Source organism: Ascaphus truei, chromosome 3 (assembly GCF_040206685.1).
Source record: "Ascaphus truei isolate aAscTru1 chromosome 3, aAscTru1.hap1, whole genome shotgun sequence".
Classification (NCBI taxonomy): Eukaryota; Metazoa; Chordata; class Amphibia; order Anura; family Ascaphidae; genus Ascaphus; species Ascaphus truei.
Window position 1 is genome coordinate 9815529 of NC_134485.1, and position 16208 is coordinate 9831736.

The 16208-nt window shown below is 42.3% G+C and overlaps 1 protein-coding gene across 2 annotated transcripts in view; it reads left to right on the top strand.

Annotated features, from left to right (window-relative positions):
• Window positions 1-12714, top strand: part of MPZL1 (myelin protein zero like 1) — a 48970-nt gene extending 36256 nt beyond the window's left edge. For both annotated transcript variants that reach the window (XM_075593621.1, XM_075593622.1), the window contains one exon: window positions 9664-12714. In XM_075593621.1, coding sequence (XP_075449736.1) covers window positions 9664-9765 — 102 coding nt within the window. In that variant the 3' untranslated portion in view covers window positions 9766-12714. The remainder of the gene's footprint in view (window positions 1-9663) is intronic.
• The last annotated feature ends 3494 nt before the right edge of the window (window positions 12715-16208 follow it).

Here is a 16208-nt window from a genome sequence, read left to right on the forward strand (position 1 = left end):
CAAAATACTGGCAAGGAGGGCGAGTGTGGGTGGATCACACTTGGAGAGGCAAACCAAAAAGGGAAGGTGGAAAAATACCCCAAAAACAAGGGGGAAATAAATGGGAGGGGCAGCGTTTTGTGACAACCTGTGTTCAGGCCCGTTCCTGCCGGTTCCAATTCACTGCAGAACTCCCCAGGATTGCCTGTGTGGTAGTCCACAAAAAATAAGCACAAGATGTAAACTCCCACAAAAACGGTATCAATAAATGTATTGCGATAAATATTTGCTTAAAAAAAAAGTTCAAGTAAATCGAAATAAAATGTGTTCTTAAGACATACATTTTTGATTAGATTTACTAGAACAAAGGCCCCTTGATTTTCAAACCCTTGGGCATGTCTGCACCTTCATTTTCTCCTCTACACTGTTCCAATCACCTGAACATCCCCCTCATCCCAGCACTCACACTTGCACGCTACCTGGGGAGTTAAGAATTCATTGAAACACTTTACAATTTAAGAAAATGCATTACGATAAGAACACATTTTCTTAAGAATTGTCAAAAAAAAAATCTGTTATTTTTCTAACCTTTTTATAAATTAAATGTGTTTTTAAATGTAGGGAATATCTAAGGGATGTTGGAGTGATGGAAGCAGTGTGAGGTGGGGGGGAGAAGTGCAGACATGAGGGGGGGGGGTGTGGATCCAAGAGCGAGGGTGGAGGTGTTAAGGACCCGAAGGTTTGTGTGTAAGGGGTTAAGTGGCCCAGGGGAAGGAGAGGGACTTGGGGGTTAAGAAGTTGGAGGGTGGAAGGGGTTAACAAAAGGCAACACTTGAGGAGAGGAGTTCCTACCTTACACTGCTGCCTTCAGTATCTTGGCACACAATGCTGGGATTCTGGAAAATAACATGCAAATAATCAGTCACCTTTTTTGCTTCTTATCCATTTTCACATGTACCGCTTTAAGCTTATGCCTGCAGTATTACACCACATTTTCAGTGCAGGCTGATTTAAAGAATGAAACCGTGCATTTCTGTGGCACAGCTGAAGTCGGCTGAAAAAACGACCTCACGTGGCTGGCTGACAAGCTCTGCACTTTTGTTATAGGGAGTTACTTTTTCTCAACCTCAGTGACTGTTCACAAGTGCAGCCACCTTCATAGCCAGCAACACAGAGAAATACATCTCACAATATCAGCGCGTTTGAGGGTGATTTCTTGTATGCATATGTATAAAAAGTCTCAAATAGGAGAGGACAATGATCTAGTAACCAGTGAGTTAGAAGGAAAATTGGTTGCAGGGCTCATTGAAGGGGTGAAGGAAATGCCTTGGGTGGAATATTTAAAGAACCAGCAGATGTCCTAGATGAATAACAACTGTGCTTCAGTATATCGTATGAATAGGCAAGTCCCCCTAGAGCATATGTAGTCCTCTTCATTTATAAGATAAAAGTACTCACAATTGTGATTAGTAGTATCCTATGAGGCGTGCATCCAAACTAAAAGATTCAGAAGCAGTACCAAAAAATCTAGGACTTAGGCCGTAAGTATGATTAAAAAATAACTTGTTCTCAGGCAGACATCAAGGTGGTAACAAGCAAACTCTAACGCGTTTCGTGCTGAAAATAGCGCTTTATCAAAGAGTGTCTTGGGCCACCTTCATATGTTGGGAGGTTTCATGGAAAAATTATCACTTGAACATGGTTTATATCAGGGCTGTGCAAACTGGAGGCGGGCGTGAAATTTTCTGGGGGGTGGGGGAGGGTGCGGCGCTTAGAGGCTCTGCGCTCTTCCCCACAACATTGAAATTTAGTGACGCCGTGGGGGAAAATGTGCCGTTGCGTTGCCATGGTGCTGTCAGAAACCGTCGGAGGAAAGGTAGGGGGGGGGGGGTGGGAGCAGGCTGGGGAGTGTAGACTAAAGTTTGTCCACTCCTGGTTTAAATAATGGGGATTTCTGTTTGCCAAGTCATTAGTTGATGGAAAGTGCACATTGCAGTTCAGCAATAGACTTCATATTGACTGTTCCCATTTTTTGTTTTGCAATACATGTTTTACATGTACGTTATATACTGTTATCTGATAAGAAAGGGTAAGTGTTCCATAGACTGGTACCAGCTATCGACTACTAAACCATTCATTTATACACTCTTCCTTGGAGCATAAATTATAGATATGTTTGCTTCTGAGGTTGCTTAGTGAGTGGTATTATAAAAATGTTCTCTGAAATGCATTATCAGCTTTTAGCCATGTAAACCTGTAGGGACTGAAAGTCTGGTTTGTACACTGCTGCAGAAGGGAAATTTCTTATACAGCTTGAGGTTCAGTAGGTAAAGTACAGACCAGCTCCTAAAAAGTCATTTTAACTATGCAGTCCTACGTGGAGGCTCTTGTGTTTAATAGGTTCAATAACTATGAAAGTCTTTAACTCATCTGTGAACCATACAAAAATATAGTTTTTCTTCCACCAGCATCAAAATGTATGTGTGCTTTGTTGACCAATTAGACGCCCTAAAAGTTATTGGGTGTCCCGTACGGCAGGGGTGGGTAAGATTTTTCTGGGGGGGGGGGGGGGGGGGACGGGCGCCCAAGTGCACATAAAGTTTTAGTGTGGGTCGTGGGCAGGCAGTCTGCAGCCACCCCCACTGATGTCAGTACATCCTATGCCGACGTACGTTTCGCAAGTGGCTTTGTCATGGCCGAGACTGCCTGCCCACGACCCACACTAAAACTTTTTATGCGCACTTAGGCATTATACCTCCACACTTGGAGGATTGCTTTTTAGAAGCCCCAGTGTCTTCATAGGGGGGTTTCTTTTAGCTTATGGGGCTTTTGTTATATTGATTTTTATGACCACAAGTGTACCGATAAGGCTAGCGTAAGACGTGATCAGGGAGATTGTCAGACGATAACAGTCCGTCACTCTGTCCAGACACGCAGCAACATGGAAGCTATACATCTGCTTTTTAAGTTAACATAGTTTATCATCACTACGGAGTGCCGAAACAGCCGACACTGTTCTTTTAAGTAGGGTATGGTGCACTTTTTATACCTACTGGCTGGCGTAAGACGTAATCAGGGAGACATTGTGTCAGACGATAGTCTGTCACTCGGTCCAGACACGCAGCTCTATTGAAGCTATACATCTGCTTTGAAGCTAATATATAGTGTACTGATACCACGCAGCGTTGAAACAGCTGATACTGTGTTTGAAGTGGGGTAAGGTGCCCTTTGACCGCTTATACTTAACGGCGTAAGACTTGATCAGAGAGACATTGTCAGACGATGAGTCTGTCATTCGATCCAGACACGCGGCTACATTGAAGCTATACGTTTTGCTTCAAAGTAAACATACTGATACCACGCAGTGCCGAAACAGCTGATACTGTGTTTGAAGTGGGGTAAGGTGCACTTTCACCGCCTAGAATTATCGGCTTAAGACGTGATCAGGGAGACATTGTGCCAGACGATATTAGTCTGCCACTCTGTCCAGACAAGCAGCTTTATTAAAGTTATACATCTTCTATACACAAACTATTTGCTGCTATATAGCGGTTAACGGTACATTCTAGTGCTTCAGCTTATAATACTGATAGCGCGAGCATCTAAGACACGGGAGTAACAGAAGCTTGGCTGCCCCAATGTCCAGACACGCAATGTGCTATATACAGCAGCGATCCGCTGATACGGCGGCACCGAGAAGGGGGCCGCCATGTTGAATTTTAAATCGCGCATGCGTAGAACGGGTGGGTGCGCCCGGCACGCATGCGCAGACCGCAGGTTGTGCGCGCAGCGTATAGATTGCACATGCGCAGACTGGCGAAAATGCCGGTTTGCGCATGCGCAGCACTGAAAATCGCCGGATCCGCTTTCCGGCGATTTTCACTATACGGCGGGCCTCTGGAACGGAACCCGCCGTATACCCGGGGCCCTGCTGTACACCGATCTTGCAGGAATTCGCTGTGGGTTGCTAAAGACTACAGCATCTACCATCCATAACGGCTCACTGTGAAATATTATTTATGGGTTCTATACCAGCAGTCTGACGATCGGACACACATACCAAGCCATAGACAGGCTATCCCAGCACATAGGCACGTGTCTTATGATTATACCATTATTTTGCTCCACATTAGTCATTATATAGTGTTCATTTCTTGCTATCCCCCATGTGAGTAGTAATTATTATATCTACACTCACTATCACGCTGTACCACCTAGACCATTTGGGTCTTGATTTAACATTGGCTCTTTCATATCCTATTTCTCCCTTGATAGGATATACAGCTATCTAGAGGGATTTATGCTTGGTAGCCCAAGCATCGAGACGCACCACTATTGTTCACTTTTTTGTTTTCAGGCTTTGCCTTAGATTAGGCTGTAGGTCCGTTGACCAGAGTTCACCTATTTTATATTTGAGTATTTCTCTTAATAAAGGTTTTTTAATTAATTCACCATTTCATTTCAATTTAGCTGTCACCCATTCAGTTTTAGGCATCCTCTTGGTGTTATATTAGTTTCACATCCTTATTAGCCAGCCTTGAGTGCTCATTATAGGGGATTATTTCTGTTTTGTGCTATTGATGCCAATTTGCCCCTGATTGTAGCACCTTCGGTGTGGCTGTAGCAAGGGTTTCCCTCCCCTCCCTTTCCCCCTTATCCTTGTTTGATATATCCTGTTGGAATTACACCCAGCATCTTGTATGACTGAACGTCTTTTATCGTTTTGCTCCCTTTTACAATACATTATACTCGTGCAATATCTCCCCAAACTTTTTTTTTCTTCTTTTCTGCCAGTATAGTTTTTGCATTCGCATGATGTGCCACCAAAACGCTTTTATATGACCACAGAGTAGGCCCCCACTAGTTGTGTAAACAGTTGCTGGTCATGATTACTTGCTTCCTGTACAAGCCTGCCTGGGTATAAACGTGCTCCATGCAGAGGAGGCCATTGCATACTTGAATACATGGAGTCCCCGCTGGCGCTGAGCGTGCTCATGCTTGGAGAGCGCTCCAAGCATGAGCGCCGGGTGTCCTGCATGTACGCGCACGTGGGTGTGGGGGAGAATTGCGGGTAGTTGAGCGCGCTGGTAGTATAGTTTTTTGTTTTTGTTTACTTAAGCGCTGTGCCCGCGCACACAGCGTGAGCAGCGTGAGCAGGGACTTGAGTATAGCTATATATGTAAGTAAGCGCCGTCCGCTCAGCGCTAGCGGGGACGCAGCCTTAACGTTCATCTTCAAGAAAGGGCAGGTTAGATTGTAATCTGATGCCATGGGTTTTCATTGGAATAAAACAACCTAAATAGATAAAGAAGCAGGGCTTTCAAGTTTGAAGCTCCCGCATCACATGACCAATAGGAATCCACACCGATGACGTCACGGCTTCCTATTGGGCCTCAGGTCAAGAAATATCTCAACAGCGGCCATTACGAGACCCCTGCTTGCTGAGGAGGGGCTACCGGCACCTAATTCGCAGGGAAGTACCTCCGGAAGCAGAGGAAGTATCTCCAGAGCTGAAATTAGCAGGGTTCAGCTCTGGAGTCCCCTTGCTTCAACCCTATATATTAAAAAATGAATTAGCAAAAACCCACCCCTTGGATTGCCTTTTTAAAGCTGTATGTGGATATACATTTGGGGATCTGATTGAAAGGGATGATCAATGTTCTAAATGGGAAATATTTGACTAGTCTGAAGACACCTATGACCTACTGTGACCGTTTAGTACAGGGGCGGCCAACTCCAGTCAAGCTTCCAATAGGTCAGGTTTTAAGGATATCTCTGCTCCAGCAGTTGTGGCGGTCTTTGACTTAGCCACCTGTGCTGAAGCAGGGATATCCTGAAAACCTGACATGGTGGTGGCCCTTGAGCACTGGAGTTGGCCATCCCTAGTTCAGAAAAAAACAAAATAGTGAAGCAAGTTCATGCAACTCTTCAAAGATTAGCTGCTGAGGTATGCACTTGTATGCAGGTGCCTGAACCCAGGCACTGAAAGGTTTCTTTTTCCCCCTCCCATACAGAAACAGATGAGTTCCGAATCCTTTTTTCTTTAAAAGTCCCAATTTTATATAAAATTCAGGTTTACACTCACATATAGTAATGAGTATTAGAATGAGGGACCAGCTACAAGCACTTGAATCTTCTCCGTCGCCCGCAACTCGTCATTCCAGCCGGCGCTCTGCGTCACTTCCGGTAATTCACTGCGCTCCTGACACTGATCCCTGGCATCCCTATGCGTTTCGAAGGGCGTTCCTTCTTTCTATTGGGTATTTTTGGTAATACCAGGATAATGTGGTAACTTTTATTTCACAATTCAATATAGAACATAGAAAAAATAGAAAGGATTCTGAAGAAGAACCTCTTCTAAAATGTTGTTTTAATAGAAAGACATAGAATGATTTATATGAAAGCAGAAAATATTAAAAAGAATATCACCAAAGGATGAAAATAATAGAAGGTAATTGGCTACACAAAAAACTGCCTGGAGGTTTCTTTAAATGTGGGAACTGCAAATATTGCAAAAATGGAAAAGAATTTATCAAAACAAACAGGAGAAAAATTTAAAATTAAGAAATTTACAAAATGTGTCTGCAAGGGGTCATTTATTTACATGCCCCTGCGACCAACAATATGTTGATCGCATGAAAAAATGCCTTAAACCATGCATTGGAGAGCATTGGCTTAATATCTTGAAAGGGCTTGTATTCTGGACCCAGACTGACTTGTGTTAGGTGAGAAGATCCATGTAGCTTAACTTATCCCCCCCCCCCCCCTTTTTTTTTTTTTTTGCGCACACGGTCCTTTTCTATTTTCTTCAAATTTAGTGAGAGGAGTTATCAAAAATCTAAGGGCTCGCTCAGGCAGACCGCTGAAGTAGCGTGCTTGCGGGGTCGCGCCTCCGCCGCATGCTCATTGCAGCCCAGCGATCTCTGCTCAAACTGCAGGAATTCGCGGCGCGGCGTTCGGGGGGCGTGGCGGGGGGGCGTAACGCATACGTCACGGAGCTGGTTCGCCTTTATTGGCTGAAGCAGCTCACGTCACGACAGTAGCAACAAATGTCAATTTTGGTAGTGGCGGAAAAAGGTCGCAGCGACAACGCTGCAGTTTGCCGCAGGTGGAATTTTCAGTTTGAAAACTCCCACCGACCAACCAGAAATTGCGACGGACGTGTGCGCGCACGTTGCAACGCGGCCTGTCTGAGCGAGGCCTAAAAGTTTTTGTATTTGGATTGTGATAGCAGATTTCTCTTGTCAGGAGAATAACCTGAGAGGACGGTGCTCTGCCATGGGAGGTGCTTCTATGAGGGGAAGGTTAAAAGGATTTCCTTTCTGAAGGAGCAGTGGAAGATGTCTTCTTTGGCTGCTGTTGGAACGAGAGCATACTTGCCTGTCGGACAGGAACAATCTAAGGCCACGCTTATAGTGCATGCCGATGACGTCAGCCGTCGCCATTAGCGAAAGTTATAATTTGGTTTTAAGCGACGTCGCTGGCGACAAGGCCAGTGATGCCACGAAGGGGGAGGGCAGCACAATCTGATTGGTTTAGAGACGGTCACATGTGGCAACTATCTTTAAAAAATCAAATTTACCCGGCTTCAAAATTTTTGGTCGCTCCGTCGTGCTTACTATAAGCACTTGCGACGGAGTCAATGTATTTGTTTCGGAGCGACATCGCAAGGCACTATAAGTGCAGCCCAAGAGTCATAACAATATGCAGATAAAGGCAGGGGGAGATGACTAAACCAATCTCAAATATGAGCATTGGGAGGTTGCATGGGCAACTGACTAGTGGCTGTGTAAAGGGGATTACTTGTAACAATAACGTTGCAATATACACAGGTACTGGCTGTTTCAGAGCAGGGAAAAGCATGTAACTGAACTGGGGAGAGCTGGTAGCCTGAGCTGCAAAGGTACACAGAAAATAAACAATCCTGTCCCAGGACAGCCTGAGACAGTGTCTCGTCATTTCAAGAAATACCATAGTAGTAACCCAGAAGGATTAACTTTTATGGGAATAGACAAAATTGAATTAGATAAAAAGGGGAGGGGATCTAGTGCAGAAGATCTCGCAAAAATAAACTGGATCTACAAATTAAAATCCCTGACCCACGGGGATTAAATATAAATATTGATTTTAGGATGTTTCCTGACATAAAAAAATCTAAATCTAAATTCGTCTCCTCTCTGGATTTATAACAAAACATTCTTGGGAATTATTCTATCAATATCTATCCATATATGGAATTTTGCTGTATTCGAAACTAGTTTTTGTAGTAAGCATGGAATAGGTATTCTAAAAAATAGTTTTCAACTTCAATTAGAATCATTTGAAATCTCAACTCGGTAATATTTTATATCTATACCATGTCAAAAACTATTAAGCTAATGTTAGCTGATACAAGAGATATGGACCAGATATGAATTGGGTGTCCGATAATACCTTATAGCGATCTTCATTATTATACATTAAAAAAAACTCGACTTTAGCAGTGGTGTAATCAAACCACTGTACAAACCAATTCCAGCCAATCTCATGATCAGCAGATCTATGTAACCAATCAATATATACATAAAATGTTATGAATATTTTTATGATATATATTTTTTAAAGTGTGTGTACACGCTTTTCCATGTACCTGTATTTACATTTACCTCTAGTATACATGTCATGTCTTTCTACCTGTAAAGCATATTATTAAAGTTAATTGCAGAGTATTGGCAGACTGTGATATAGTAGGTGGTAACACAAGGACTTACCACACATACCCCCAAGGAACGCCCTTCGAAACGCGTAGTGTTGCCAGTGGACCAGTATCAGGAGCGCAGTGTATCACCGGAAGTGAAGCAGGGCGCCGGCTGGAACGGCGAGAGTTGTGGTCGACAAAGATTCAAGGGCTTGTAGCTGGTCCCCTGTTCTAATACTCATTACTATATGTGAGTGTAAACCTGAATTTTAGATAAAGTTGGCTTTTAAAGAAAAAAGGCTTCGGAACTCTTCTTTCTGTATGGAAGGAGTAAAAAGAAACCGTTCAGTGCCTGACTTACATGCAAGTGCATACCTCACCGCTAATCTTGGAAGAGTTGCATGATCTTGCTTCACTATTTTTTGTTATTTTTCTTGGAAGTGCTCTGATTTCCCCTGAATATCTCGACAACAAGAACTGGGAACAGTTCTTTCTTCAAGCAGCACCCTTTTTCTTTTACTAGTTTATTTAGTTTACACTTCATCCTTCTGAACGCTTCCTTTTTTTGTGTCATCCCTAGTTTAGTAAATGTATTTGAGTAGTGCCAAGGGTTGTGCTAGTTTTTTCATCAAAGTTGAGTGATGGTCGGTTTCAAATTGTTCCATCTATGTTCAGGTGTCTCAGAAACCGCTGACAGTCCATATCAGTTATCCACGTCAATGCTAGGGGAGTCTATAAAACATAGGCTTCTCTAAAAGGATTGCAATACCATTTTTGGTGTCAGAATAAGACTAAAAGCAGATCATATAATCTGTTGTATGCATCACTCTTGCTACATGAGGTGGAAGAGGCTGCCCTAGATCTCCGCTCTGATGGTAGGAGACGACATGGTGAAAGGATAGTTCATTTAGTGCTGATTATTATTCACGTATCTGCCAACAATGTACTCGCACAGGACTGGCAACATTTAAAGTTACTTACTTTTTTTTTTTTTTTTCTGTCCTCAGGGCCCAGTAATATACGCTCAACTGGATCACTCCGGAAAATCGTGCAACCAGATAAACAAATCGGATACAGTCGTATATGCTGACATTCAAAGAAACTGCTGAGTTTCCTGTTTCGAAGAAGGAAATGACAAAACACTAAACTTTTTTTTATGGAACTGGAATCGCTTGAAGCGAGTCAAACCAGAAACCATGTGCGGCCTTGATGCCCAGGATCAATCCATGTGACTATGGGAATGTTAATTTTATGTCTAAAAGTACAGCATTATGCAAGGTGCATCAGGGAGTGTAATTATAAAGGAATAATTGCACTATTTAGGTGTTAAATGAGTCTTAAGCAGTGGTCCTATAAAAGGTGCCTTTACTCTTATAAAGATGTTAAAATATCTTGTATACATTTTTCCATCTTTCTGTCATAGCCTAATACAACGCACGGTTTGGTCAAAGCCTATTTGACTTAAATGTCCATACTTTCTACATATCTTTTAAACGGAAATTCGGAGTGCCTAGTCGAGGTGTTAATGTAGTTCTCCTGCTCTGACCCAGAACAAAGAGGAAAGATGCAGATTTCTATTTACTGCAAAACCCAACTAGACCAGGGATTCTGAAACAGAAGTGTTTTTATAAAGGAGCGAGGGAAAATATCATAAGGCAGACGGTTTAAATATGTACACAGAAAGGGCAGATTGCGCTTTTATTTTAGTGTAGCAATTGAAGACCATTGGTAATAAATAATAAACCGTGGGGGGGCAGTGCATTAAAGGTCCGTGCAAAGAGTAGGTAATGAATACAGTCCCAGTGCTGGGGTTCTGAAGACCATGTTGGAGAGGGCCAATCTTTTCGCCTTTTATACGCACTATAGAGTTCTGCAATGTATTTATTAATTTGATGTGTTGAGCACCGTATTCAATGAATTCCTGAAAAAATGAAGACTGGAAATTTAATATACTTTTTTGTTTAGAAAATGATGTGTTTTTTACCACGGAGACCAAATCTTTCTTTGAACATTAAGCAGAGTGCAATTATTCTCTATAGTAACACATTCCTGAAGTGTCTGTTTTTACATTAGGAGAAAGCAATCCTCTATTGCAAGGGTGGCCAGTGCTCAAGGGCCGCCAGCCATGTTTTCAGGATATCCCTGCTTCAGCACAGGTGGCTCAGTTGTTGACAGCCAGCTATGCTGAAGCAGGGATAGCCTGAAAACCTGACCGGTTGGTGTCTCCCTTGAGCACGGGGGTTGGCCACCCCTGCTCTATTGTATATATGAAACTTCTTGCCGTCTAAGTCATTTGAACACTTTGGGGACTGAAGACGCCCCTTTTGCACATTAAAACGTTTAGCTCCTTTTTAGGTTCTACAAATTTAAGGGAGTTTTTCAGTACATAAACTGGGCTGATTAACTTGTCCAACGGATAATGAAGAACGTTTTCACCTTAGCAGGACATTTTAATTGTGTTGGTTAGGGGCGGTCCTTCAGTAGCAGAGGGGGCAGACTTGTCAAATGTAAAATTCAATCTTTGCTACCCTTTCCCCAGTAGCTATCAGGAGAATCAGCCTATCGCCATCCTGGGGCACTTATATACTGGAAGAGCATTGTAAGGAGTCCTGTGGTGTTGACTTGCTCTCATTAACAATGCTGGTTTCTCCCAACAATCAGAGGATTGACATGTTTAACCATGTATTATAGATGAATATATACATTAAATGCTTGTAAATCAGGAGGGGCGACTCCTGTCCTCAAGGGCCACCAATGGGTCAGGTTTTCAGGACATCCCTGCTGTAGCACAGGTGGCTCAGTCGAAGACTCGGGCACTGATTGAGCCACCTGTGCTGAAGCAGGGATATCCTGAAAACCTGACTCGTTGCTGGCCCTGGAGGACTGGATTTACCCACCCCATTTGTAAATACTTTAATCTTACTCAGACCAATGCTGCATGCCTGAGTGCGCTTTTGCCATATTTTTATAATATATTTAAAGAAAACTGGAAAATTTGAATGCAGGACAGTGGTTACTTGCAGGGCAGGACTAGAATTCACCTCCGAGTCGTCTAGCTGCCTGATTTAATTAAGCCAAGTAATGTCTGTAATGGGAGGCCTAGTTATTGCTACTTTAGAAGCAAAGAGGCCGATTTTGATGGCAGTTAATGGACCGGAGTGCCTAATTATACAAAATATTGGCTTCTGGTTTGTCCCCTCACCCAATTCATGCATCAATGTTACATTTAAAGGGACACGCAATATTGCAAAAGGTTTCAGGTGATGAGCTAGTCTTGAACATTTCCACAATGGAGACATTACTGTAATTATATAGTTATGAACCTGGCTTCCGCTGTGTAACTTAGTATATAGTACATTTTAATATCCAAGTTTATTAACTTGGTATTCTCCAGAATGGTACACCTGTAACTGTGGCTCTGTCGGATATATAGCTAGTGATAATTCTCCGGTCAGATTATCTTAGTTTTTGGGTTTCTTGAATTTGTTGGAGTCAGTATTTTATAGATACTTCTAAACGAATGAATGAATTGAGCCCGTAGAAGCCTCCAACATGTATCTCCGTTATGATGTAAAGACATGGTTACAATGCAAAGCTGTTAATTTAAGAAAAGTCTCACTTTTTGGTAACTTGTATTGTCAAATAGCATTTTGGGGGGGGGGGGGAAAGGGGGGCGCAAGTGGCCTCAGTGGTTTTACAGGCGTAATATGGGGTTATCGCCATTATTCTTCACGTCACTCCTAATTCTCCCTCTTATTATTGATTGTAAGATAAGAGTTGGATATTGTGTGATGTAGTTCATATCTAGAAACTGGAACGTAAATTTTAATTTGCATTACATTAATAAATTGTCCATTCTCAACAGTTTAAGTGGGTTACTAACCGTTTTTTTCCCCCCCCTCAGATATACAAACCATATTTTATCCGGCATTGACTGTGGGGAAAACACGTTGATGCATTTACACTTCTGCCACGGATAAATTTCATATAAATGTATATTTCTGTGAAATTATATTTGATGTATTTATTGCTACAATTAAACTGAATACTGGAATAAACCCACTAATATTTTAATATCCTGTTCAGCATGCTGCACTCAATGAATCAATTTAAATCCACAACCTAATTAAACGCAGAGTTTGTTTCTATAAGCTGCTTTTGTATGTAGTCCATTTGACTTATGAATATAGTATATGCCTTAATGTCTCTTAACATTCGAAACAAGACAGAGAACCCACATGCAACATGACAACATATGAGAAAAGAACAGATGAGTATTTGAGTAAGAGGGTCACTTACATTAATTGGCCCAAGCATTGTAAGCTTGCAGATCACGTCATGGCGTGCCTCTTTCTGCAAGTCCTAACGCTATCTCTGCGCACGTTCTCTGTACCACTCTAATATGCGGAAGGAGTCTTAATAGACAGGTCATGCACAGCTGCATCTCAGGACTTGCTGTTTAAAGGTTAGCAGGGCGAGCTTGGAAACAGGGAGGAGTGGGGGGGGGGGGGGGGTTACAGACCTCCAAACAATTGTTTAGCAGTTAAAATCTACAGTGCATTGTAAGGTCCTCCTAACAGACTGTTTTCTACCTAATGGTAGAATAAGGATCACCCTTCTCTGCCAGTATATACAGTAGCATATCACCAGTATAAGATCATTCTGTCCTGACCGTGGCAAATGAAGGCATTTAAACACAAACACATACTGTTATGTGCAATAAGAATGTGTAGGTTTGTTATGTTACAACCTTTTAATTTCTGACCATGCTTTTGGTTATTCATTTGGATTGTTCATCTGAAAAAGGCTTCCTGAGTCTCCTATCTTATTGTGTAAAACCACATGATGCTTTCTCGTGTTTACAACAATGTATCACAGCTTGTGCTAAATCCAGGCACACAGGACTGCAGGACTAACTTCCCTTCAAATGTAATCAAGATGCACTGTACAGAGCTGGGCATGTTAATTACAGGAGAGGGGTGGTGACCGGGAGATAAGCATGTTGATATGCTGCAATCTTTAGTACGGTTTCTTTAAAGCAACATTTGTTGTGCTGATGTCTTGCTGTCTGCATTTGATTCAATTAATTGTAGCCCCCAAGTCAAAGGTAATGAACTTGGCATAATGTTGCCAGGCTAAAAATAAAATGTAAAGAACAAAGCAGGAGCACAGCTCTTGTGGGATATGTGAAGAGAAGAAAAAACACACAATAGTGCAGCACAGTATAACAACATGTAGTGGAAGATCAATTAACTTAACCAGCGTCAAATGCCCTCACACACAATTCTTTTCAGCATTAGGACCCAATGGTAGAATACAAGATGATGGTCTGTGTATAGGCAAGGATCAAGATGTAGCTCCAGGATAACGCCGATATGAAAAAGAGAGAATGCCAACATAGCATAATTCTATAACGGCTATATAGAGAGGGAATAAAATCCATGTACTCACACTGTACATTAGAATAAAGCGTTCTGAGCTCACAGGCTTCACCAGCAGCAAATGCACAAGTAATCTCCCCACTCCGCAGCCTCCAGCAAAGAATCAGGCACTGGAACAGCTCTCGGGATGTGGGTGCAGGCTGGACAGGGTCCTCACAGGCTCAGAAGTGCAAAATATGGCCGCCATACGCGTTTCACCGGATAACCAGCTTCCTCAGGGGCTCAATACTCAAATGTCACAAAAAAAAAAAGTGCATTTTAAGGCTAGAAATGTGCGCACTGTTGTGCCGAACATGACGTCGTGTGCTGCATGCGTCAATGTCAAACGCGCCACGACGACTATTGGCATAATTCATCGTGACCCATCTGACGTCATGACGTGGCGCGCGATGACGTCACGTTCTGTACAACGGCGCACAAATTTCTAGCCTTTTATAATGGACTTATTAGACATTTGAGTTTTGAGCCCTGAGGAAGGCGCTCGTAGGGTGGCCATTATTGCGCTTCTGAGTTGTATTTACTCACCTCGATTAGATGGCCCAAAGCGCCATTTGTGTTTGTATGTTCCAGTTCCCTTTCACTGATTTATTGAAGGATGATAGTAGCCGTATTGGTCTCATAGTGCACAAGAAAACCTTGCACGATTGATATGTTGGTTAATTAAAAGGTTATCATAGCCTACAAACTATCTTTCCTTGTTTTACCTATGGTTTCCTGTAATTGTATTATCCAGCTATAGAAAGCCCAGTGTGCAACAGTTTGCCATTTCCCTCTTTCATGCTACTTGGCAAGACGCATCATAAATCAAATGTCAAGAAACCAACTTGCACATCCTTCTCCATCGCCTTAGAGCGACGCGACGCAGTGTAAATGCTGAATCTTTAAGACACTTTTTCTTTGTATTAAATGTGCCTGTTTTATATTTCCGTCGTAGCTTTAATTGAATTTAATGTTGCAGGGTACTTTCAAAATACTTGGCCTGCCTGACACAAGTCATCTCTTGTTTTATGTTCGATGGGGCCGTGTACAGAGATTGTAATGTTGATGGGTCCTATTCTTCAATTCAGTTAGGCTAAAGGAGGATAAGAAAGTGTTGGTTTTTATTTTTGTGTTCACTTTTTGTTGCTGCTTGGGTGACAATTGAAATTGGGACTATGTTTCTGTTGTCCATTGTATTGTAATGATGTCAATATTTCATTAAAGGGGGTGTTGGGGGGGTTCCATCACTTGTGTGCCATTTTTAGTTTTATCCTTTTATTTTACTGAAACTGGTAGGGAAAATGAAAAACGCTGGTTTCTTTGTAACATCTGGTGGATGTCATCACGTTTGATCGTTTTTATTGGAAAATCGCATTTTCAGTTCTCAGAGTGGTCAGAGAAGGATTTTTTTTTTTTGTACTGGACCAGACATCGGACATCGGGGTACAAATCGTAGCCATGTCATTGCTAAACAAGCAGTCGTATAGTCAGAACCATAGGGAACGTCAGAAATAGTAAGTTATGAAATGATAACGATTAACAAAACCCAAAACCCCAGCAAGCTCTTTTTGGGAACCCCTGAGCCACCACAAAATATATATAATGTATATAAGTGTCAAAAAGGAGAGCAATTGGGCGTGGCATATGTATACAACAGACAGAAGCCCAATGCTACATCCAACATGATAAAATACTTATATATTCTCTTGAAAGGGGATCATTTAACCCTTTGGCCAAAGAATTGTAAGCTTGCGAGCCACGACAAGGCAGACCCTGTTTGCAAGTCCTAACACTACCAGATAAAATACTAATATACCTCTATTAGGAGGGAGAAAGACCACATTGGATCTATATCCAGTAGAACTTGCTGGGGTTTTGGGTTTTGTTAACCTATTCTCAGCTGTTGGAGGTTAGTGGCTCCTCCTTCCCAGGTTTTAAGCCCGCCCCTCCCCACTTCCCAAGTTAGTAGGTCCTTTCATTCTACTGGATACAGATCCAATGTGGTCTTTCTCCCTCCTAATAGAGGTAAATGAGAATTTTAATCCTAATGGAGGTATATTAGTATTTTATCTGGTAGTGTTAGGACTTGCGAACAGGTGTCTGCCTTGACGTGGCTCACAGGCTTACAATGC